This window comes from Pongo pygmaeus, chromosome 20 (genome assembly GCF_028885625.2).
Source record: "Pongo pygmaeus isolate AG05252 chromosome 20, NHGRI_mPonPyg2-v2.0_pri, whole genome shotgun sequence".
NCBI classification, from domain to species: Eukaryota; Metazoa; Chordata; class Mammalia; order Primates; family Hominidae; genus Pongo; species Pongo pygmaeus.
Window position 1 is genome coordinate 62297746 of NC_072393.2, and position 25167 is coordinate 62322912.

Sequence of the window (25167 nt, forward strand, 5' to 3'; positions counted from 1 at the left end):
CTAATGCATTTTATCTTTTATTACTTCATATAATCCTTTTAATACTCTTGAGACAGTATAGCAATTCTAAGAAGTTGTTGACTGGATCAAGGTCACACGCGTGCACACACACACACACACACATATCAAATAAGAAAATTATAGTCCTAATTCTCTTGCATTCCAGTCATAGTAGTAATTTATAACAAATATTGTTTATGTAGAACATGATCAAAGGGGTTGCCTAGATGCTGTATTTGACGTTCTCATGGCTGCAGACATTCTGGGAAATTTGAAAAACATGTAATCCAAATTAGAATTAGGTATTATTGAACCTGGCTGAGAAGCAGGTGTCACACCAATTTCTCTGCCTTCCTTTAAAGACCAAGTTTCAGACAGAAAGATCAAACTGGGTTTTCTTTCCTTTACAGTCATCAGCAACCGCTGGGTTTCTGTGCTCAGGCCAGTTAATGGAAGCCTGAAGGAAAACAGAGAGAGAACTCCGTTAATGCTACGTGTGAGGTCTCAGCTTTGTTGCATCAATGACTAATTCCCCGTATGGCATTCTTTGGGCATTCTTGGGAGTATCTCAAGCCATCTCTGAGGAAACAAAAATCTGTTCCAGACTGAAAACCCTGAGATAGCAATTTCTCCATTAAGCATTAGAATGTAAGACAAGATTTCCACTGAGAGTACTGTTTGAAGTAATATTAGTAGTAACCAACACCACTATGTGCTCAATGCTTTACATGCATCTCACATTACATCCTCACAATGGGTAATGCCATTCAAGACTTTATAGGTTCCAATGCTGAGGGTCAAAGTTTCCAACTAAAATATGTTTACAGGCTGGATGCAGTGACCCACGTCTAATCCCAGCACTTTGGGAGGCTGAGGCAGGCAGATTACTTGAGCTCAGGAGTTTGAGGCCAGTGTGGGCAACATGCCAAAACCCCATCTCTACCAAAGATACAAAAACTTAGCCAGATGTGGTGGTGCGTGCCTGTGGTCCCAGCTATTTGGGAGGCTGAGGTGGATTACTTGCACCTGGGAGGTCAAGGCTGCAGTGAGCCATGATCACACTACTGCTCTCCAGCCTGAGTGACAGAGCAAGACCCTAACTCAAAAAAAAAAAAAAAAAAATTTACATAGCTAGAGAACAGAGGCACACTTACTCCGCAGCCCATGCTCACATTTCTTTCTCCAAATCAAAGAGGGGGATTCAGCCACTTATTTTGTGCCCTCTTTGCATGTGGGTGTCCCAATTAGCATGTAGGCACAAATACCTTTATAACCTGAAATATGGTCATTTCTGCAGTTTACTTTTTTTTGAGCACCTATAATGCTGAAGGAAAAAATATCCCTGGCATCATGGAGCTCATGTTCTAGTGGAAGGAATTAGATAATAGAATAAATACATTATACATTTGAAGGTGAGAAGAGCCCTAGGGGGGTAAAATAGAGAGAATAAGTAATTTGGAAAATTTGTAATGTTTATGAGTTTTTCTATGCATCTGAAAGTTTGACTCAATATCCATATTTATGAAAAAATTATCATTTAGAGATGACAAGGGAAAATAACTCATAGTAGGGTCTCCAGCATATTGAGTCTGTGATCTCATTTAATCTTTAAGAGTTCTGAGATAATTATCCCCATTTTCCATTTGAGAAAAATTGGACATGAGTGGGAAATGAGTTGTCCCACCTGTATTTTATCAATGGGTCATCGGGATGCTTATACTTAGTCTCAAATTGAATGCTCAGTAACCTGAATATGATTTTCCTTTAAATAAGGCAGGTAGAAACGGAATGCTAGATATTGCCAGACCTTTCTACATACGTGACAGTGTGAATGGAAGCTGATAGGCAGCTTCTAAATGGCTTCTAACAATCCTTACCTTATATCAATCACACCCTTGTATCATCTTCACCTGTAGCGTAGGCAAGGCCTGTGATTTGCTTCCTTTGAAACGGAGTCTTGCTCTGTCGCCCAGGCTGGAGTGCAATAGTGTGATCTCGGCTCGCTGCAAACTCCATTTCCCGGGTTCAAGTGATTCTCGTGCCTCAGCCCCCCGAGTAGCTGGGATTACAGGTATGCACCACCACGCTGGGCTAACTTTTGTATTTTTAGTAGAGATGGGTTTTCACCATTGTCGGCCAGGCTGGTCTCAAACTTCCGACCTCAAGTGATCCACCCGCCTTAGCCTTCCAAAGTGCTGGAATTACAGGCATGAACCACAGCACCTGGCCAAATTTGCTTCTATCCAATAGGCAAATATGATGAGATATCACTTTTTTGGTGAGCCTACATAGAATTGCTACTTCTGCCTTGCTAACAAACTCTATCGCCTTGAAAAACCTGACAAAGAGTTGCTGTTCGAGAGTTGGAGAGCGAGTCTTTTCAGTGTTTCTTACCGATAACTGAGGGCCTCTTCCAGCCAACAGCTGTCAAGGTACTAAGACCCTTAGCCCAACAGCACTACAGGAACTGAATTCTGCCAACCACCACACGATCTTAGAAGCAGGCTGATTTTTCCTTTCCCAGACATACCTTCAGATTTGACCCTAGCCTTGGATGACATCTTGCTGCAGCCTCATGAGAGATCTCAAGGATGACCAACTAAGCTGGGATTGGAGTCCTGACACTCACATAGACTGTGAAATAATGTGTCATTTAATCCAAGTTGGTGGTAACATACTTGGCAACAGTTAGCTAACACAGAAAGGAAGAGAACTTTTGCTTTATGAGAGGAATCTAATGGATTTGGAAACATGAAATAGACTGAAAATTGCCTATTTTTATTCTCTGGTAATGAGGGGCACATCCAAATGGAGGAAACAAAATAGAAAGTATTCATAGAACCGTTTTTGGTCTATGTCAAGTATAATATCAACTGTCATCTTTTACTCACCATTGAGTACATCCTCTGCTTTAAGAACTAGGCATACATTTTCAGTCTCCCAAGAGGAAAGACTTTTTTTTTTTTGTATTTGAAACTGGCAAGAGGGTTTCTCATCATCATCTCCTAGGTCCTAGACCATCTCAACACAGAATTTTCCCCATCACAGCCAGGCGTGGTGGCTCACGCCTGTAATCCCAGCACTTCGGGAGGCCAAGGTGGATGGATCATGAGGTCAGGAGATTGAGACCATCCTGGTCAACATGGTGAAACCCCGTCTCTACTAAAAATACAAAAAATTAGCCGGGTGTGGTGGCAGACACCTGTAGTCCCAGCTACTCAGGAGGCTGAGGCAGGAGAATCGCTTGAAGCTGGGAGGCGGATGTTGCAGTGAGCCAAGATCACGCCACTGCACTCCAGCCTGGGCGACAGAGTGAGACTCTGTCTCTCAAAAAAAAAAAAAAGGAATTTTCCCCATCACCAAGGAAAATAAGCAACTTACCCAACTACCTTAAGTGCACAATCTGGGCGGATCAAGCTCTCAAGAAGTTTTGCAACTCCTTCATTGCCCAAGTGATTTTGAAGCAAGTTGAGTCTTTCTAGTGTTTTGTTGGTGGTAAGAACAGAGGCAAGAGATCGACAGCAGGCACTGGTTAACCTGCATTCTTCTAGCCTGCAACGAAGATGCACAGGTAAGATGGGGCCAAATCCTTAAGGAAAAATGGCAGATGAGATGGGTGAGAACTGGACATCTACTAGATCCCTCCAAGTTTTGGGCAAAAGAACTAACTGTGCAATAAAAGCCCCATTTCAAACACTAGAGCATTATGTCTGAGGTATTGTATTTCCCAATCCACTTCCTCTTGTGCTTTTCTTCAGCTGTTGCTAGCTAAAGGCAGGGATCTTTCTCCACCAGGCACCTACCCAATATTCACCAACATGCAGTTGGGATGTCTCAAACCACCACATAGCAGCTGCATTCCTGCATCTTCTATGCTGTTGCTCCCAATCTCCAGGCTCCTCAGTTTTTCATTAGTAGCAATAACTATTGCAATATATTGACAGATATCGCTGCTAAAGAAACAGCCAGACAGACTGCAAAACAGAAACATGAGCTAGAGTTATGACCACCTGTCTCCAAAGCTTTATTTCACAGTGTTAAGCATTCTTGGACCAGTCTTGTGACATTCATGAATAAGGGACTGGTTACAGAAACAAGAGCAGTGTTAACATCTACAGGTCACTTACAACATACCAGGCATTGTTCAAAACTCCTAATGCACATTAAACTCACAATGATCACAGGGCTCTTATCCTGGTTTTACAAACAAGGAAACTGAGGCCAGAATGTTTTAAACATTTTTGTCCCAGGAAGCCACATACATTCAACCTACACCATTGCAATACTGAGCTTGGATTCTGAAGAATTATGTTAGGCAACCTCCTCTGATATTCACGTTTCTGCCTTTCAGTACTCATGTCAAAATCCAACATTGAGAAGGGCTAAATACATTCTTTCTATAAAGAAAGTTTTACCAAATAGTCCTTCTCAAAGCAAGCAAAGTACTCACGATTGTCCATGTTCTCCCATGTGACCTGCCATCTTGTTTTTCCATTCACGTCTCCCCCATTATCTACTCCTACAATCCTACTTCATTGCCTCACCACGTTGGCCTTCATGCTGATTCTCGAGCATAGTTGGCTGTTTCTATGTTAACAGCTCTGCACCGACTATTCATTCTGCTTGCAAGCCCCACTCTAGTGATCTGTATGACTCCATCCACAACCTTCTCCAAGTCTTTGCTCAAATGTCCCCTTGTCAATGAGGTGACATTGACCTTGCTTAGAGATGGCCATACCCTACCCTCAGCACTCCTGATTACGTGCCCTTAGTATTGAATTAAAAAAGTTTCCATAGCACTTTTTACTGCCTGATATAAGAGTTGACAGCCTTTTTCTATAAGGGGCCAGACAATAATTTAGGCTTCACCGGCCATGGTGCCTCTGTCACAACTACTCGATTTTGCCACTGCAGCACAAACGCATGCATGAAACACATGTAGATGAATGGCTATGCTCCAGTAAGATCTTTATAAAAACAGGCAGAGGGCCAGATTTGGCCCCTGGGTAATATAGTTTGCTGACCTCTGGTCTAACAATACATAAGTTTCTTATGTTTTATTTCCTATCTCCCCCAGTGCCAATACAAGATCCATTAATACATGGATATTTATTCTGTTCACTGATGTATCCCAGCCACCTAGAGGAGTGCCTGACACTTAACATATATTCTATCTTTGTTATAGAATGTATATTAAGTACTGAATAATCAGATATTAAAGCAGATTCCAGAAAATCCTATTTTTCATTTAGTAGTTATAAAAGCTGGGTGGTGCATGCCTGTAGTCCTAGCTACTCAGGAGGCTGAGACAGAAGGATCACTTGAGCCCAGCAGTCTGAGACTGGCCTGGGCAATATAGCAAAACCCTGTCTGTAAAATATATAGAGCATTAATGTGCCAACCACATCCATGCTTTCAAACTTAGAGGAAAATAAAGGGTGACAAATAATGCGGGGTTTCACATGCCCTATGGGAGCTCATAGAGGAGGTCCCTATCCAGCTTTGGGTAGGTGATAGACAAAATGGACAGTTATACTTAAGACAATTCTTGAAGGATGACAAAAGAATGTGTTTGGAGTCTACAGCAAGGTTCAAACTATGGTCTGAGAGCCAAATCTAGACAACTTTGTTTTTTATTTATAAAGTTTTAATGGAACATAGCCACACCCATTTGACATTTTTCATGGCTTCTCTTGAGCTATGGGAGAGTTAAAAATAGTTATGACAGGGACATTATGGCCCACAAAGCCCAGAGTATTTACTGTCTAGCCTGTTATAGAAAAAGGTTTCTAACCCCTATTCTACAGTATGAGTGAATTTGTCTCAACCTACTAAGTACAAACTAAGGGCCATGAAAAAAAAGGGAGGGTGGGTTATATTATTTTCCCCAAGGCAGTTTTCCCTAAACTGCCTTGTCAAAGGAAGCAAGATTCTGGAAAGAAAAGATTTCCCTACAATTTCCTATTTTACCTGCCCATTTGTACCAAATTATAATGGTAACATGGATTTAACTTATGACTACAAGACAGAAATAAAGATAAGATACCATACTGCTGAGCATATTCTTATACAGTCTAGTAAGCACTTCAGTTCAGGAGCTCACAAGCCATAGTGTTGCTATTTTATCAACAGGAGATACTTTTAGGTTATCAGTTTCTCGTATTTCTGATCCCAAAAAAAGGCATTTGAAATAGAACATTTTCAAGAGAGTTCAAATTAAACAACTCCAAGGAATTTTTTAAACAATTTTTTTTTCAGGCAAGTGGGAGACTCATTACTTCTGAGAAAATACTAGAAGTTTGATTATTTAGCATCATTGATGAGGCACACTCAGAAAGCTGTAGTGGCTTGTTACATATTTTTTCCTGGAAGTTTAATCAGAGGCCATTGCATCATGCCTAAATTAGATGTCTTTGGCCAGTACCAGTGACTTGGATATGGCCACCTCCCCCAATGCATCCCTTTTTCCAATAAAGCTATTTCCCAACAAAAAGATGCCCCTATGATCGCCAACCCCAAAAGATATTCACTGCCTCAGAAATTGTAAGCTAGGCCAGGGCAGGATCTTTGGGTCCCTTCTCCTGAGGCATTTTCCCATGCTATGTCCACCCGGGGGCAGGGGGAGGGGTCCGGCCCAGGCACCCTTCTCCACGTGATAAGGATCTGAGGGATTTTGTGAACTCTGCTCCTTCTGAGCTAAAAGGTTTTGCCAACAAATCTTACCGTGCTTTCATGTCGCCTATTCTGGGGAGCCCATGCTCCCGTACCCCTATCACCCATGATGCCATTACTGGAATCTTATCCCTCCCACCAACCCCACCACCCGAGCCCTTATGCAGTAGAAACACAGTCATCCAGGACAACTGTGGGAGACTTACTGCAGCTCCTCCAACTGACAGGTTGGAAATATCAAGGGAAATGTCACATGCAACACTCCGTAATTTTTTAAGTGATTCACACACAGGTCTAGTTGTTTTAGATTTGGGCTGAACAGAAGCACTCTTCCAAGGGCGCTGCAGCAATTTTCAGTGAGACAGCACAAGACTAACCTGCACACAGAGAAGAGTGAGTCAGTAACAGTGTGAGCACCAGAGAGGGGAGCACCTGAGACCACCCACGGGCGCCTTGATGCCTTCTACTGCTATTGCCCCAAATCTCTACCAATAACTTTCTTATTTGGAAAAGGAGATTAGAAGTACCCCAAATAGTGCAGAGGGTGAAATATAGAATGGATGATGCAGAACAGGGCATGAGAAAAATCTAACTCCAACTTCCACTAACGGAATAATCTTATAGACGTTACTTCTGGAACTTGGTTTCTCCCATCGTTTGATAAAGTATATTTGGCTAAATTGAATCCTAAGATTTTCAGTTTAAAAACTCACTTTGAAAGAGTTACTTTGTTATTTATAAGTGAATATAGGAACTGTTGAAGATTTTTTAAACTGGGAAAAAGTGAAGACAGACGGCACACCAGAAGCCCTGTCAGCCCATTTTGTGGTATCCCGTTTTGTCTGTCCAGGTTTAGCTCGTTGCCAATATGTGGAAGTTTACTCATTCCTAATCTGGATTTCCAGCCTCTATTTTTTTTCCATTATTTATTTTTAAATAATTTTTAAAATACAGATGGGGGTCTCACTGTGTTGCCCAGGCTGGTCTTGAACTCCTGGGCTCAAGTGATCCACCTGCCTTGGCCTCCCAAAGTGCTGGAATTATAGGCGTGAGCCACCACATCCGGCCAAACCTCTATTTTTTTTTAACCCGTTTTCTGTTTTCCCTGAGAATACTGCACTGGCAGTGAGCTGCACTTTTTTCCTAAACAGGGAATGGGTTAAAAAGTTGGAAATAGGCTGGGCACGGTGGTTCACGCCTGTAATCCTGGTACCTTGGGAGGGGGAGACGGGAGATCACCTGAGTTCAGGACTTTGAGACTAGCCTGGTCAACATGGTGAAACCCTGTCTCTGCTAAAAATATAAAAGTGAGCCAGCATGGTGGCGTGCACCTGTAGTCCCAACTACTTGGGAGGCTGAGTCAGGAGAACTGCCTGAACTGGAGAGGCAGAGGTTGAAGTGAGCCGAGATTGCACTACTGCACTCCAGCCTGGGTGACTGTCTCCAAAAAGAAAAAAAAAGTTGCAAATAACCAATTTATTGGTTGGAAATACTGAATCTTGGCTCTGGTATGGGAAAAGGGTAGACTAGACCAGAGGTTGGCAGCAGACCAAACCTGGCCCCTTCCTGCTTTTGCACAGCTGCAAGCTTAGAATGGTTTTTGTGCTTTAAAATGATCAGAAAACGTATATGTAGTTATTTTAATTTGGGTTTGACAAGTGAAATGGGCTATGTTTTCCTTTGTATACTAATGCGTGCTTATTTTAGATGATATGTACAAGTAAAAGTTAAGACTAAGAATGAGCTAGAGAGGTTCTCTGTTGTCCTCGTAGAAACCAGCACTATCAACTCATTTGCATACTATTTTCCAGCTGTCAGATTTGGTCACGACCATAAATTTGGCCTTTTACAGGTGTTTTCCTCAGACTACTGTGATTTCTTTCATGTTCTTAGGCTTAGAAATTCCTTGCCTACTTAAGTTACCAAAACAAACATTTTTTGCTTAGTATATCTGGATTATTTTAAATATAGGTATGAACTATGAAAAACTATGCCAACAATCTAAGGTGATAAAAATGTTCTAAAATTATATTGTAGTGTTGTACAACTCTAAATATGCATAAAAAACATCAAATGTGCACCTTAAGTGGATGAATTTTCTGATATGTAAGTTATACCTGGAACCAGTGGGGGAAAAGAAAAGCAAAAATCTAGCAGGAATCAAAAAACTTGTAGGTATGAGATGAAAAAAATACCTATTTGGAGTCTGATTATTGAGCCAATGGTCTGTCCCTTTTTTCATGAGACCTTCTTTTACAACAAAATTAGCTCATATTGACAATTACTTACTGGATTTATCTGGGGCCAGATAGATCCTAGAACAATTTGAGATTTTAAAAACATGGCTGGACACAGTGGCTCACGCCTGTAATCCCAGCACCTTGGGAGGCCGAAGCGGGTGGATCATGAGGTCAGGAGATCGAGACCATCCTGGCTGACGCGGTGAAACCCCGTCTCTACTAAAAATACAAAAAATTAGCCAGGCGTGGTGGCGGGTGCCTGTGTTCCCAGCTACTTGGGAGGCTGAGGCAGGAGAATGGCGTGAACCCGGGAGGTGGAGGTTGCAGTGAGCTGAGACCACGCCACTGCACTCCAGGCTGGGCGACAGAGCGAGACTCAGTCTCAAAAAAATAAATAAAAACATACATAATGCGATATTATATAATGTGAACAGGAGTTTGTGGTATTACCCTGTAATCAAACAAGTATTTTTTACAGAAAATATAAAGAATATAAAGAATATCAGTTTGTATTATGTTTTGGAATCTAGCAAGTCCTAAAAAGGGGGTAAAAGGGGCTAAAAGGGGCCAAAAAAAGGGGGCCAAAAAAGGGCGAAACAAAAAAACAAGATGACCTACGGCATTCTTTTGTCTTTTTGGAATTTGGAATTGTGAACGGGGAATCGTGTCATTAAATACACCAAACTACTTACTGTTTTGTTTTCTGACCATGTTTTATAGATCTCTGCCCTTCATTTTTGTACCTTTATGCCTCACTTTTGCCACTTTTTTGTCGTCTTTCATCGTGTTTGCCACGCCCCAACCTTCTGGAAGTCTGCCTTTCTAGCCACTTTCCCAGAGCACACAGAGCTTACCTGTGAGTAACCCACAGTAGGTTACATACAGGGAGAGCCCATTTTCCACCTTCTTGAAAGGAGACTCAGGGGAAAAAATCCTATTTCAAGGCAATCTAGCACCAAACCTTTCCTTTGCTTTCATCTTGGTGTTCTCAGTTACATCTCATCCTACACGACACCCAGTTCACGTGTTCACTGTAAGAACAATATAGGTTCCCTGCTCTTAGAAAGTCAGTTGCTGTGGCCTAGGTGCTGTGTTTAGAATGTTGTGACCACCATTTTTTTTTTTTTTTTTTTTTTTTGGAGACAGAGTCTCGCTCTGTCACCCAGGCTGGAGTGCAGCGGCACAATCTCGGTTCACTGCAACCTCCACCTCCCAGGTTCAAGCACGTCTCTTGACTCAGCCTCTCAAGTAGCTGGGACTACAGGCACCCGCCACCACGCCCGGCTAATTTTTGTATTTTTAGTAGAGACGGGGTTTCACTGTGTTGGCCCGGCTGGTCTTGAACTCCTGACCTTGTGATTTGCCCGCCTCGGCCTCCCAAAGTACTGGAATTACAGGCGTGAGCCACTGCACCCGGCCGTGACCACCATTTTTAACTCTTATCTCCAAAGATGTATGTTTGGTCATGTTATGACTCCACTGTCCAGATTGAGAAATACAAGTTGAAAAAAAATCCAGAAACATTTTTGCCAACGTTTCGCAAATCAGCTATCAACCCAGAGTATTAACCCAGACCTACTGAACTCCAAAAACTGCTTTTGGCTGCTTTGCTTTGCTGTCCCTTTCCCCACCACTGCTCTTTGATCATGTGCTTAGATATTCAAGTCAGTCTGAGCTTCTACGTGGTGAGCTCGTCTAAGCCAACTTACACCAGTGATATAAGAGTGCAGTTGGGATGAAGCAAGGCATCGCACAGTATGTTCACCCCGTCGCTCCTCAGCGGATTGTTGGATAAGGTCAGTTTTCTCAGACTCCCACCGTTGATGAGGAGAGAGGCGATTTCTTCACATTCGCTGGCTTGCAAATCACATTTCATCAAGCTGTAAGAGGAATTCAGAAATGAAAAGAGGCTCCCCCATTTAAGCTATCCCCTCTTTTAAATTAAAAAAAAAAAATCAGACCCAACCAAGTGAGATGATATCTACTTGGAAAAATAGATCCCTCTACTTCTAACCTTTCTCTCCCTGCGCCACTTCTCAGAGTTCAAATTTGGGCAAGGTTACAGATTCAAGAAGGACTGTGAGCAGGCAGTTCCTTCCTCTTCTGCATTCATCTCCATGTGGCTTCCAGGGTGATGGTTCAGAACAGTAAGTCAGGTATCAAGCAGCCCACCTGACCACGGGATGTGGGTACGATCACATTTATAAATCTGATCAAGACCCTCAACTTACCATCACATTTACAAGGACTTCTGCTGTTTTTTCTGCATAGCCTTGGGTGCCCCACATGCTCTGGCTCTCAACTATCTCTTTTTTTTTTTTTTTTTTTTTTTTTGAGATGGAGTCTTGCTCTGTCGCCCAGGCTGGAGTGCAATGGCGTGATCTTGGCACACTGCAACCTCTGCCTCCCAGGTTTAAGTGATTCTCGTGCCTCAGCCTCCTGAGTAGCCAGGATTACAGGCATGTGTTACCACGCCCGGCTAATTTTTGTATTTTTAGTAGAGACCAGGTTTCACCATGTTGGCCAGGCTGGTCTTGAACTCCCGGCCTCAGGGGATCCACCCGCCTCGGCCTCCCAAAGTGCTGCGATTACAGGCGTGAGCCATTGCGTCTGGTCTAACTTTCTATTCATTACTCATTCTGTACCATCCTCCCTGATCTCCTCACTCTCCCTCAAGTCCACAAGCACATTTTTGCTTTAGTGTCTAGTACCCTTATCTCTACCTAGTGATTTTCCCCGTGGGACCCTATTTAAAAAAAGAAAATTTTTTTTTTTCCTTAAATTATCCAGGAGTGGTGGTGCATGACTGTAGTCCCAGCTACTTGGGAGACTGAGGTGGGAGGATCACTTGAACTTGGGAGTTCGAGGCTGCAGTAAGCTATGATCATACCAATGTACTTCAGCCTGGACAACAGAGCAAAACCCATCTCTAAAAAAATAATAATAAGTAAAATAAAAATAAGTGATCTTTCCCCAGATAGCTGCATGGTTTGCTATCTCACTCCCTTCAACTTGTCACTCAATATTCTCTTCTTCAATGAGGATTTTGCTAACCATCTTTCAACTAACAAATATTGTTATTTTCAGGCATTGTATGAAGTTCCTGGGATACAGCAGAGAACTGGAAGAAATACAATGGAATTCTAGCATTGTAAAGACAGGGCTGAATGTATCATGTGCCTAGTAGATGATCAGTTCTTTACAGAAAGTAAATCAGAGTAGGTCATAGAGAAAGAAAAGGATGTATTCTACTTCCTTACGGGGCAGCCACTGAGAGAAGTCTCTCTCACTGAGCCGTCGTACTTGGCCTGTGTATTCTATTTTGAATGAAATGGAAGCCCTTGAGGGTTTGAAGATTAGAGGACAGAAGAGTCAGAAGATCTGACTTAAATAAGGCAGAATTTTAGCAGAAACTTGAGAGAAGAGGGCAAGCTCTGAATCTCTAGGACAAGGGAATTTCTGTCAGAGGAAATGAGTGGAAAGAGTCTGAAGCAGGAGTAGGTTTGGTGTTTTAAACATCCACAACAAACAGTGCAGCCATGGCATGGTACATAAACAGGAAATGGGGAGAGGGTTCGCCAGGGCCACTCATACAGCGTGAAATGGTGTATACTATATTACTATTATTATTATTATTTTTTTTTTGAGATGGAGTTTTGCCCTTGTCTCCCAGGCTGGAGTGCAATGGTGTGATCTCGGCTCACGGCAACCTCCGCCTCCCAGGTTCAAGTGATTCTCCTGCCTGAGCCTCCCAAGTAGCTGGGATTATAGGCATGCACCACCATGCTTGGATAATTTTGCATTTTTAGTAGAGACGAGGTTTCGCCATGTTGGTAAGGCTGGTCTCGAACTCCTGACCTCAGGTGATCTGCCCGCCTTGGCCTCCCAAAGTTTTGGGAGTCCAGGCATAAGCCATCGCGTTGGCCTGTGTATTCTATTTGGAATGAAAGTGAAAGCCATTGAGGGTCTGAAGATTAGAGGACAGAGTCACAAGATCTGACTTAGATTGCCATTATCCTTAGCAAACTAACATAAAGACAGAAAACCAGATACCACATGTTCTCACTTATAGATGGGAGCTAAATGATGAGAACACATGGACACATAGAGGGGAACAATACACACTGGGGCCGACTTGAGGGCTGAGATTCAGAGGAGAGGATCAGAAAAAATAAAAATATCTATGAGGTCCTAGGCTTAGTACGTGGGTGATGAAATAATCTGCACAAACTCCCATGACACAAATTTACCTATGTAACAAACCTGAACATGTATCCCTGAAGCTAAAAGTAAAATAAACTAAAAAGAGTTAAGTCTACCCTTGTAGTAAAACTGATATATCAAAAAATAAAGCTATGTTTTGCTTCACACACACACACACACCCCGGAAAACAAAACAATCCAAACTAGATGAAAGTTGCCCTTCTACACTCTTTCCCATGTAGCAAGCAAAGGTGTGGACAGGTAGGAAGATGCTGAACTACTGCAGATAGGTGGTAGATGGGTTGGTCTATCATGCTTAGCAGTCAAGGAGGCAGGAAGGAGTCAGATGGATCCACTCTAACAACAGACCTAGAAAATTTGTCTAAGCCAAGCCACAAGAAAATCTGTATGTGAAATGCCTATTTAAATATCAAAGTAAGAGGCTGAGGTGGGCAGATCACGTGAGGTCAGGAGTTTGAGACCAGCCTGGCTGATGTGGCAAAACCCTGTCTCTACCAAAAATATAAAAGTTAGCTGGGTGTGGTGGTACACCCCTGTGGTCCCAGCTACTTGGGAGGGTGAGGCATGAAAATTGCTTCAACCCGGGAGGCGGAGGTTGAAGTGAGCCAAGATCACCCCACTGCACTCCAGCCTAGGTGACAGCAAGACTTCGTCTCATAAATAAATATCAAAGTTGATATCTCTACAAATACTTCACTGAGTCTGAAACCAGGAGAAATGTTTATAAATAAGTACCTAAGAGTCTTCATCACATAGAGGCTACTTAATGCCATGAATAAGAACTCATAGAAGGGGTATAGAGAAGACATTTAGAACCACTTGGAAATATCCCAAAGATAAGAGTCCAGGAAGATGAAAAACAAGTAAAGACAACTGAGGAGGAACAACCAAGGTTTGGGAAAAACCAAAGGCCAAGAGGAAAATGTGTTCCAAGATGAAAGGAGTTTGGGGAGGGGCGGCATTGACGTAGGGGAGAGGCTAACTACAAAGTGGCAACAGAGTTGGGATTTAGCTGGGAGAAAGTGATAGGGAGAAAGGATGCTGAGTAAGGTGGAAGGCAATGACTCAAGAACCACGGAATTTGAACTATGTCAGAAAGAAAGTGAGGGGCTGAGTGCAGTGGCTTCCAGTACTTTGGGAGGCTGAGGTGGGTGGGAGACCAGCCTGGCCAACATGGTGAAACCCCATCTCTACTAAAAACACAAAAATTAGCCATATGTGGTGGCAAGCTCTTGTAATGCCAGCTACTCGGGCGGCTGAGGCAGGAGAATCTCTTAAACCCGGGAGGCGGAGGTTGCAGTGAGCTGAGATCACACCACTGCACTCTAGCCAGGGCAAAAAGAGTTAAACTCTATCTCAAAACAAAAATGAAAACAAAAACAAAACAAAACAAAAAACAAAAAGAAAGGGATGAAGGGGGTAAAAGGGTGGGAAGCTGCTGCTCAAATGGCTGAAGGACGCAGTAGGATTAACGGGTAGGAAGATTTGCTTACAAGACAAAGTAGCTTGAGAATACAGGAGGTGCTGTTAGAGCGTGAGGTACTTGAAATTGAGAGTACAAGCAAAATGCACTTATTGGAGATGAAGTCTAGCAAGTGGCATTATCCAATATTGAGTCACTAGCAAATAGAGCTACTGACCACTCAAAGCATGGCTAGCATGACTGAGGCAATGGATTGTTAGTTTTACTACATTTACATTGGAATTATTTATTTATTTATTTATTTATTTATTTATTTATTTCTTTATTGAGATGGAGTTTTGCTCTATGTTGCCCAGGCTGGAATGCAGTGGCGCCATCTCAGCTCACTGCAACCTCTGCCTCCTGGGTTCAAGCGATTCTCTTGCCTCACCCTCTCACGTAGCTGGGATTACAGGCACCTGCCACCATGCCTGGCTAATTTTTGTATTTTTAGTAGAGGTGGAGTTTCACTATGTTGGCCAGGCTGGTCTCGAACTCTCGAATTCCTGACCTCAAGTGATCCACATCCTCTGCCTCCCAAAGTGCTGGGATTACAGGCATGAGCTACCAGGCTTGGCTAGTTTAAATTTAAAGGTTGATTCCAAATTATTGGAAGATTTAAGTATGTTTAGGACACGGGCATGTGAATTAGTTCTCTCAATTGTAAGTTTTATGAAATCAATATGGAGGTCAAACATTTCTGATGAAAATGTGCCCGAGCGGTGATGTTCTCTGTGAAATACTGCGTTCTGCAGCCTTTATACAAAAAAGGGAATATAAAATCACATCAATAGCTTTTTGCATTAATGACATATGGATATAATTTGATATGCTGGGTTAAATACTGTTAAAATTAGTTTCAAGGCTGGGCACGGTGGCTCACGCCTGTAATCTCAGCACTTTGGGAGGCTGAGGCCTGTGGATCACCTGAGGTTGGAAGTTCGAGACCAGCCTGACCAACATGGAGAAACCCTGTCTCTACTAAAAATATACAAAATTAGCTGGGCGTGGTGGCGCATACCTGTAATCCCAGCTACTTGGGAGGCTGAGGCAGAAGAATCACTTGAACCTGGAAGTCAGAGGTTGCAGTGAGCTGAGACCATGTCATTGCACTCTAGCCTGGGCAACAAGGATGAAACTCCATCTCAAAAAAAAAAAAAAAAAAAATTAGTTTCACTAGCTTCCTTTTACTTTTTAATGTGGCTACTGGAAAATTTCAGTTTGTGGCTTGAATAATTTCCATTGGACAGTGTTTTAGGGTTTGACCAGTAGTCTACTTCAGAATGACCAGAGGAATTAGATCATTAGAGAAATATCAGTCAAGGGAGGGAGAAGCCATGTTATATGAAATATCAATGTAGAAATTGAAATCAAAAGGCAGGAATAATGTTGGTGAAAGAGAAACCACATGCTAAAAAAATTAAGGAATGAGTGACATCAAAAGGTAGGAGCAGGTAGTGTTATTGAAGGGGCACCTCTATCCACCAACACCCAGGCATTCCCCTCACATGCACTGAGCTTTCAGCCGAGCAACAACTCACCCCAGATGACTTATTTGGCATGTGGGCTCGTCCAGGATGTCATGCAGAAGTGAAAACATATTTAGGGAAATGGACGTACAGTTGAGACTCAGGTATGTCAGGCTCCGGTTACGAGCCAAAGCCTTGAGTAAGTCTTCAAAACCAGAAGCAGTCGAGACATAGGACAACCTGTGGAAGACATAGTAGCAGGAAAGCGCTAGTGAAGGTCCGAACATCTTCTCCACAATTTCTCCTGCCTGCCTCACTTCATCCTGTAACAAAGATTCTCAGTGGATTATGTCCTCACACATGGCTCTCAATCTTAAATTTCTAGTCAGGTCAGAAGACTATTGCTAATTCCAAGGTCAACCTGTTGACTTTGAAGTAATCCCTTGGGTCTTTATGGTGTGTTCACCTCATGACCTTTCTTAAGCGGGACGCACAAGTGGGATACTAAGAATACATCTACATGCACAAAGATATTAAGATACATCCACATGCACAAGTTTAACCATGTTTTTCTACACTGAGAGCAAAAGACAAAATATGCTGATGGCTGATAATAGCCACAGGATCAACCACATGTAAATTATTCCGTTTCAGCAGTCCTAGCCAGAGCAATCAGGCAAGAGGAAGAAATAAATGGCATCCAAATAGGAAGAGAAGAAGTCAAACTATCCCTGTTTGCAGATGACATGATTCAATATCCAGAAAACCCCATAGTCTCGGCCCCAAATCTTCAGCTGATAAACTGCAAAAGTTTCAGGATACAAAAAGAGAAAAATAAAATCAATGTACAAAAATCACTAGCACTCCTATACACCAATGACAGCCAAGCTGAGAGCCAAATCGGAAATGTAATTCTATCCACAATTGCTCACAAAGAATACCTAGAAATACAGCTAACCAGAGAGGTGAAAGATCAAAAGGAGAATTACAAAACACTGCTCAAAGAGATCAGATGACAAACAAACAGAAAAAACATTCCATGCTCATGGAGAGAAGAATCAATATTGTTAAAATGGCCATACTGCCCAAAGCAATTTACAGATTCAATGCTATTCCTATCAAATTACCAATGGCATTCTTCACAGAAACTAGAAGATTTAAAGTTCATATAGAACAAAAACAGAGCCCCAATACCCAAGACAATCAATTCTAAGCAAAAAGAACAAAGCTGGAGGCATCATGCTACCTGATTTCCAACTATACTATAGGGCTATGATAACCAAAACAGCATGGTACTGGTACAAAAACAGACACATAGACCAACAGAACAGAATAGAGAGCCCAGAAATGAGGCCACACAACTACAACCGTCTGATCTTCAACAAAGCTGACAAAGACAAGCAATGGAGAAAAGACTCCCTTTTCAATAAATGGTGCTGGGATAACTGGCTAGTCATATGCAGAAGACTGAAACTGAATGCCTTCTTCACACCACATAGAAAAACCAACTCAAGACAGATTACAGACAAAATGAAATGTAAAACTATTAAAACCTTGGAGGTGCTAGGCACGGTGACTCATGCTTGTAATCTCAGCACTTTGGGAGACTCAGATGGGCAGATCACAAGGTCAGGAGTTCAAGGCCAGCCTGGCCAACATAGTGAAACCGTGTCTCTACTAAAAATACAAAAATTAGCTGGGCGTGGTGGTGGGTGCCTGTAGTCCCAACCACTTGGGAGGCTGAGGCAGGAAAATCACTTGAACCTGGGAGGCAGAGGTTGCAGTGAGCCGAGATCATGCCACTGTACTGGGGAACAGAGCAAGATTCCATTATAAAAACAAAAACAAACAAAACAAAACAAAAACTAGGCAATACCATTCCGGACATAGGAATGGGCAAAGATTTCATCATGAAGATACCAAGAACAATTGCAACAAAAGCAAAAAATGACAAATGGGATGTAATTAAACAGAAGTGCTTCTGTACAGCAAAAGAAACTATCAGAGTAAACAGTCAACCTGCAAATGGGAGAAAACCTTTGCAAACAATGCATCTGACAAACGTCTAATACCCACATCTATAAGGAACTTAAATTTACAAGAAAAAGATAACCTCATTAAAAAGTGGGCAAAGAGTATAACAGTTTTCAGAAGGTGACATACATGCAGACAACAGGCATATGAAAAAAAGCTCAGTATCACTGATCATTAGAGAAAAGCAAATCAAAACCACAAGATACCATCTTACACCAGTCAGAATGGCTACTATTTAAGAATCAAAAAATAACAGGCTGGGCGTGGAGGCTCATGCCTGTAATCCTAGCACTTTGGGAGGCCAAGGTGGGCGGATCACTTGAGGTCAGGAGTTTGAAACCAGCCTGGCCAACATGGTGAAACCCCATCTCTACCAAAAATACAAAAAATTAGCCAGCGCGGTGGTGCACATCTGTAATCCCAGCTACTCAGGAGGCTGAGGCAGAAAAATCACTTGAACCTGGGAGGTGGAGGTTGCAGTGAGCCGAGATCGTGCCACTGGCACCCTAGCCTGGGTGACAGAGCAAGATTCCACCTCAAAAAACAAATTATGTATGTGTGTGTGTGTGTGTGTATATATATAAATATATATATAAATATAAATATATATAAATATATATAAATATATATAAATATATATAAATATAAATATATATATATATATGTGAGAGTGTGTGTGTGTGTGTGTGTATAAATAAAACAGATGCTGGCAAGGACGTTCCCACTGTTGGTGGGAGTGTAAATTCAACCATTGTGGAAAGCAGTGTATTGATTCCTCAAAAAGCTAAAAGCAGAACTACCATTTGACCCAGCAATCCCATTACTGGGTATATACCCAAAGGAATACAAGTTATTCTACCAAAAAGATACATGCACACGAATGTTCAATGCAGCACTATTCACAATAGCAAAGACATGCAATCAACCTAATGCCTGTCAACAAGATTGGATAAATGTGATACATATATACCATGGAATACTATGCAGCCATAAAAAAGAGATCTTTTTTTGGGGGGAGGGGGTGCACAGGAATATGGAGTTGGAGGCCATTATCCTTAGCAAACTATCACAGGAACAGAACCAAATACCGCATGTTCTCACTTGTAAGAAGGAGCTAAATGATGAGCTCATGGACCTGAAGAGGGGAACAACCGACACTGGGGTCTACTTGAGGGGAGGAGGGAGAGGATCAGGAAAAAATAAATGAGTACTAGGCTTAGTACCTGGGCATACAGTCTTATAGTCCATATACAAAATATGTATGTCAAACCTGTGACACAAGTTTACCTACATAAACAAACTTGCACATGTACCACTGAACCTGAAGTTAAAAAAATAACAATCCACGGCTGGATGCAGTGGCTCATCCCTGTAATCTCAGCACTTTGGGAGGCCGAGACAGGTGGATCACGAGGTCAAGAAATCGAGACCATCCTGGCTAACTTAGTGAAACCCTGTTTCTATTAAAAATACAAAAATTAGCCAGGCATGGTAGCGTGCACCTCTAGTCCCAGCTACTCAGGAGGCTGAGACAGAAGAATCGCTTGAACCCAGCAGGTGGAGGTTGCAGTGAGCCGAGATCACGCCACTGCACTCTAGCCTGGGTGACACAGCAAGACTCTGACTCAAAAAATAACAAATAATTCACAATTTCATTGAGGAAAGAAAAGTTGTCCTAGAATCCCACCACCACCACTGGCCCTCACCCCCAACCCCGGAAGAACGTTTCTCATTACTCCCTTGGAGTTGCAGCAGGACATCGGGGCAACAGCTTTGGTCATTGTCTCTAAGGGCCACCTAGAGAAGAGTTAGGAATCTCCAACTCAACATTAAAGGAAAGAGACAGGAAGGGAAATGTGGAAGCTGGCCAACCCTTGGAGGATTGAGGATCCTATGGCAAATCCAGACATAGAACACACGGGAAGCCCTTTTAATTTACTTCCCAGCCTACGTGGTGACTCGGTGGGAGACTGGATGTTTTCCGTGTTGCTGTATTTCCAGACTCCTTTACCTAGCGATTCTCCTGATCCCCATTTTACACAAACAACTTCTCTCCCATGTCTTTGCCCCGTGCTGCAACAAAACTGTTTAAGGTTTTTTTTTTTTTTTCTTTTTCTTCAAATACACATAATGGAGTCTCACTCTGTCACCCAGGCTGGAGTACAGTGGCACAATCTCAGCTCACTGCAGCCTGCGCCTCCGGGTTTAAGCGATTCTCCTGCCTCAGCCTCCCAAGTAGCTGGGATTATAGTTGCGTGCCGCCACACCCGGCTAATTTTTGTGTTTTTAGTAGAGATGGGGTTTTACCATGTTAGCCAGGCTGGTCTTGAACTCCCAACCTCAAGTGATCCACCCACCTCAGCCTCTCAAAGTGCTGGGATTACAGGCATGAGCCACTGCACCCACCCTAAAAGTCTTCAGTTTTCCTTTCATCATTTTCATTTAGGCATTTCTGCTCTCACTACCCTTCCAGAACTCTTCTTGGCCAACAATGACTTCTACCTTGCTAATGTCATTGGCCAATTCTCAGTCTTCAGTCTCCTTGAATAAAGACTGCCATCTGACACAGTTGACCTTTCATTCGTTGGTAAACTTGCCTCACTGGGATCCGAGGATACCTCACCCTTTACTTTACCTTCTAGCCTAATGACTACTCCCTCAAAGGCCTTCGGTAGTTTCTGCTTTTCTCCCCAACCACTTTATGTTGGAGAACTCTGGGCATCAGTCTTTGGATTGTTTTGCTTCCTGAGCAACTTTCCTATCCTTGGTGAACTCAGTCCTTGGCTTTAAATATACATTTGTGTTATACATATGTATATACGAATGACACCCACATTTTACCTTCAGTTCAGAAACATTCCACACTGCTCTCTGGACACCTAATAGACATTACAACTTTAGCTCAAACAACTTTAGACTGACCTTCCTCAAATTCTGGCTCTCGCCATCATTTCCCATCTCAGTGGCAACTCTCACATGGCAGTTTTCAAAACAAAGATCTTGGGGCAATTCTCTCTCCTAGTCTAGATTTAATCAAGGAATCATCCTTTGTCAACATATGCCCCGGAGTTTGCACCTCACCAACCTCTACTATTCATACCCTCAGAGGCACCATTGATTCTCACCTGGCAAACACCAAGAAAAAGCCTCCTCTGAGCTTTCAGATTCTGCCCTACGCTCCCCGACTCACCATTTTTAAATGCGGTATCCAGAATGAGCTTCTTAAAATGCAAGCTAAATTATAGCATCTCTGCTCAAAACCCCTCAAAACGCCTCACCTCACTCCAGAAAACCCAGTCCTGAGACTGGTTTACAACACCATGATCATGCCATACATACTTGTGAGCCATCTCCGTAATACCCTTCCTGCCTCATACTGGTCTAACCACGTAGATCTCTGAACACAAAGCCTTTGTTTCATGGATCCCTCCCATCCCAAGGGATGACCAACAGTTTATCTGGCTCATTCTTTCACCTCATTCAAGTCTTTGCTCAAATCTCACTTTCTCTGTGGAACTTATTACTACAGCCTGTACCCTCCCACACCCCCAAATACCCACTTATGCACCCTGACCTTGCCATTCTTTTCCCCCCATAACACCATTATCCTAAAATACTTTAAAATGCATGTACTTATTATGTCTGCCTATATTCTGTCTCATCAGATAGCAAGCAAGGAAATTTGTCTTTTTTCCCCCATCGATATATCCTAGTGCTTAGACTAGCACCTCAAACAAAGTAGGCATTCTTCTTGAATGAAAATAAAGCTAACTCCTGGGCTTCCAGAATCCTAAGATCATATATGTTGATGTGTACTGAATATTTTAGTGACATTTCCTATAGAGCTATTATAAACTCAGATAAATACTAATTTTCCCAATGACTATTTAGGCAAGTACAGCTGCTTTTCACCTGATTCTAACGCATCCCGTAGGAAAGAAACTGTTAGACTCCTACCCTGACCCATTTTTGCTTTCTTCCTCAGGATAAATCCACTTGTTACTATTTCTTCCTGATTCCAAGAGACTACTTTCCCAGTCCCCCTTTGTAGTTATATGAAGCCATATGAAGACAAGGTAAACAGGCCAATGAGATGCAAGCAGAAGTGATACAAGAAAGTTTTGAAAAGGCTCCATCAAGGAAGCTCCTGAAGCTTCTAGATAAACCTTTCCTTCTCCCTTCTGTTGCTTCCTGCCTTGAAGGCAGCCATGATGGCTAGGACCTCAGACGCCATTGTGGCCTAAGGTCATCTTTATCATAGACACACTAAAGATGGTTGAGAAGTACAGAAGGAGCCTAGGCCCTGATAAGCCTGACCTGAAAGTATGTTTTGTATATTGTCTTCTCCCAGAGAAAGAAAAAGATCACCATTATTCCTAGGGGAACCTCTAAGGCAGAGGTTGATACAGTACTTACTTGAGTGTGCGAAGTTTACAGCTAGAATGCTTCAGGGCTTTAGACAGAATCCTTTCTGAAATATCATTAAGGTCATTGTCAAAGATATGCAGTTCCCGGAGGGTCTCCATTGTATAAAAAAGAGAGCAGATCTCTCTCCAGTAGACAAGGCTCTTCATTTGACTACACAGAAGAAAAATTGAGTTTTCCAATGGAACCGATTCAACTCCAGCAATTTGTAAAACATGTAAATTAAAGTATGTTTTGAAAGTGCCTGTTGTCTGACTCAGATTTAATACCATGCAGCAAGAAATAAAGTAGGGTCAAGCATGAATGAACAACATTCCGATCCACTAAAGTAGCTGGTGATTCCATATTCTGATAAGATACATCTGAGTGCAGGGCCTTTAAATGCAAGATTATTAAATATTTTTAAACTTCAATATTAAAAATCAGTGTTGCATGTTTTGTGCTATCATGAATACTCCTATAATGTAACAATACAAGGTTTATTTCTTTTTAATCTATACAACAGATCTGAAGAAATTAGGTTAAACCATTGGTTTGCAATGAGGCAATTCTGCCGCTAAGCAGACATCTGGTGATGTATAAGATTTTTGTTGCTGTCACAACTAGGGAAAACGGGACCCTACTGGCCACAGGAGAGACCAGAGATACTGCTAAACCTCTTACAATGTGCAAGATAGACCCCCACCACAAAGAATAGCTGGCCCACAATGTCAACAGTGCTGAGGTTTAACTCAAACTTTGATTTTAAACAGAAGCAGAGAGTTTTAAGTCACTGGTCTAATAAGAAGCTAGATTGGAAGTCAAGTTCTTCATGGCCCCGAGTTTGTCTTGTTCTGGTCAACAAGCTCTAGAATTACGGGCAGGTCTTAGGAAGACAGGAAAGAGGATTTATTTTTTAAAGACTCACCTAGCAGTTGGCCTTACAAGTGGCTCTTTGTTTTGAAAGATGCGCTGAACACTCAACTTAAGTGTCCTCAGGTGACAGCAGTACTCCAGACAGTATAATGAGACCATCATATCCTTGTCTGATTGAAGGTAAACTGTAACCTCCTCGAGAGCGTCCACAATCTTCTTCACAAATTCTTCTTCCCGATTCTCATAGAGACAGTAAAACAAAGGCATATGGTGCCTCAACTTTTCCCGGTCTGGGCCCGAAAGTTTCATGTATCCCACCGAGTACCACTTGAAGCTGTCTACCATCGGTAGCTGGCAGCCAAAGGATGTCTCAAGAATCTTTCTCCTGTTTGCATTTAGAAGACCAAAAATGAAAGTAAACACTTGATTAAAGTCAGAGTATTGTTCTCTCTTCTCTTTATACGCTCTGCTGCCTGAGGGGATCAGACAGTTGGGTACTGCCATCAGAAATGCAATGGCTGCACAAAACTCCTGGACGTTCAAGTGTATGAACTTGTAACGGTCTTTATGAGTGCTGCTCGGCAAAAGAATATTCGCGGCCTGCAACACAGAGACATCAGCCTCAGTAAACCCAACACATCTGAGGTCTTCACCACTGAAATTCAGGGTGCTCAGAAACAGTCCTCCTGCAGCCAGCAAACACAGACGTTTTAGGAGACCTAGGTGATACTGATTGGCAGTAAGTCCAGCCTCTGATGTCAATGCATCAGCAAGAAAGTGGGCGTGTAGATCAGTGGGTGTTTGGCAGCAGAGTTGGAAGTCACGCCCCTTGTCCATCTGCCGATTCAGGACAGTACACGTGATCCAGCATAAGATGGTGACTCGGCACAGACCCACGAGTATTTCATCCTCATGTACATGCCTGAGGGCTGCCGATGCTCTCTGGCGGTCTTTAAAGAAAGAGTTAAAATATATCTCCCTCTTCTCATTCGACAGCTGCAAGGTCGTGTAGCAATCTGCCTCTTTCAAGAACATTTTTATATTATTCCCACGTGTGGGCCTTGAGGAGATGAGGAACCAGCAGCCCGGAGCCATTTTTCTCTTCAGCAAACTGACCAGGAGAATTGGAATGGGAACTTTCTGGGTGCTGTTACTACACAAAGCACTGTCATTGACATTTAACTCGAATCTTATGTTGTCCAAGTCCTCGAGGATGAAAAGGAGTTTCTTGGGATCAGACAGGATGTCTGCAATGGGAGCCTGGCGGTCAGGCCAGTCCTTGGCGATTAGCTCAGCCAAGCTGCTGTCGGTCATTTGGTTTATTTCTTGAGAAGTGAGGTGAACGACGTACGAGATCATGTTCTGCCATATCTCACCATTGATCCACCTCAACACAGCCAGATTTACAACCATAGTTTTTCCAGATGCTCTATCTCCCATCAGGAACACATTGAGATCGTTTGCTGAATAACAGCTGGTAGAATCATAGGCTAATTGAAGTATGTAGAACACATCTGACGTAATGTCACAAAAAAATTTATAATGAAATTTTCCAAAAGTGTGACGTTCCCATTGCAGTATGAATTTTCTCCTCAAGACAGCTTTGCATGCCTCCTGATTGCCTAATCCAGCGAGTACAGGGCAGAAAATACAGAACAAAGATGAAAGTTCAAGATGTAAAAACAGTTTTAGCTTCTTTTTATGTTTACAGTAAAAATACAGTAGAAATTTTTACTTACTACTGCTTATCACAAAGATATAGGTACAAAGATATTTACCATCATGT

The 25167-nt window shown here is 42.4% G+C and overlaps 1 protein-coding gene across 2 annotated transcripts in view; it reads right to left on the reverse strand.

Moving 5' to 3' along the window:
• NLRP11 (NLR family pyrin domain containing 11) overlaps positions 1 to 25167 on the reverse strand; it is a 33043-nt gene continuing 7876 nt past the window's right edge. Inside the window, exons 2-9 of one of the 2 annotated variants that reach the window (XM_054463744.1) lie at positions 23434 to 25003; positions 22518 to 22679; positions 16140 to 16307; positions 10622 to 10792; positions 6879 to 7049; positions 3804 to 3974; positions 3382 to 3552; positions 1 to 457 (exon numbers count right to left, since the gene is read on the reverse strand). In XM_054463744.1, the coding sequence (XP_054319719.1) occupies positions 211 to 457; positions 3382 to 3552; positions 3804 to 3974; positions 6879 to 7049; positions 10622 to 10792; positions 16140 to 16307; positions 22518 to 22679; positions 23434 to 25003 (2831 nt within the window). In that variant the 3' untranslated portion in view covers positions 1 to 210. The remainder of the gene's footprint in view (positions 458 to 3381; positions 3553 to 3803; positions 3975 to 6878; positions 7050 to 10621; positions 10793 to 16139; positions 16308 to 22517; positions 22680 to 23433; positions 25004 to 25167) is intronic. The other variant, XM_054463745.1, reaches the window with a different exon arrangement.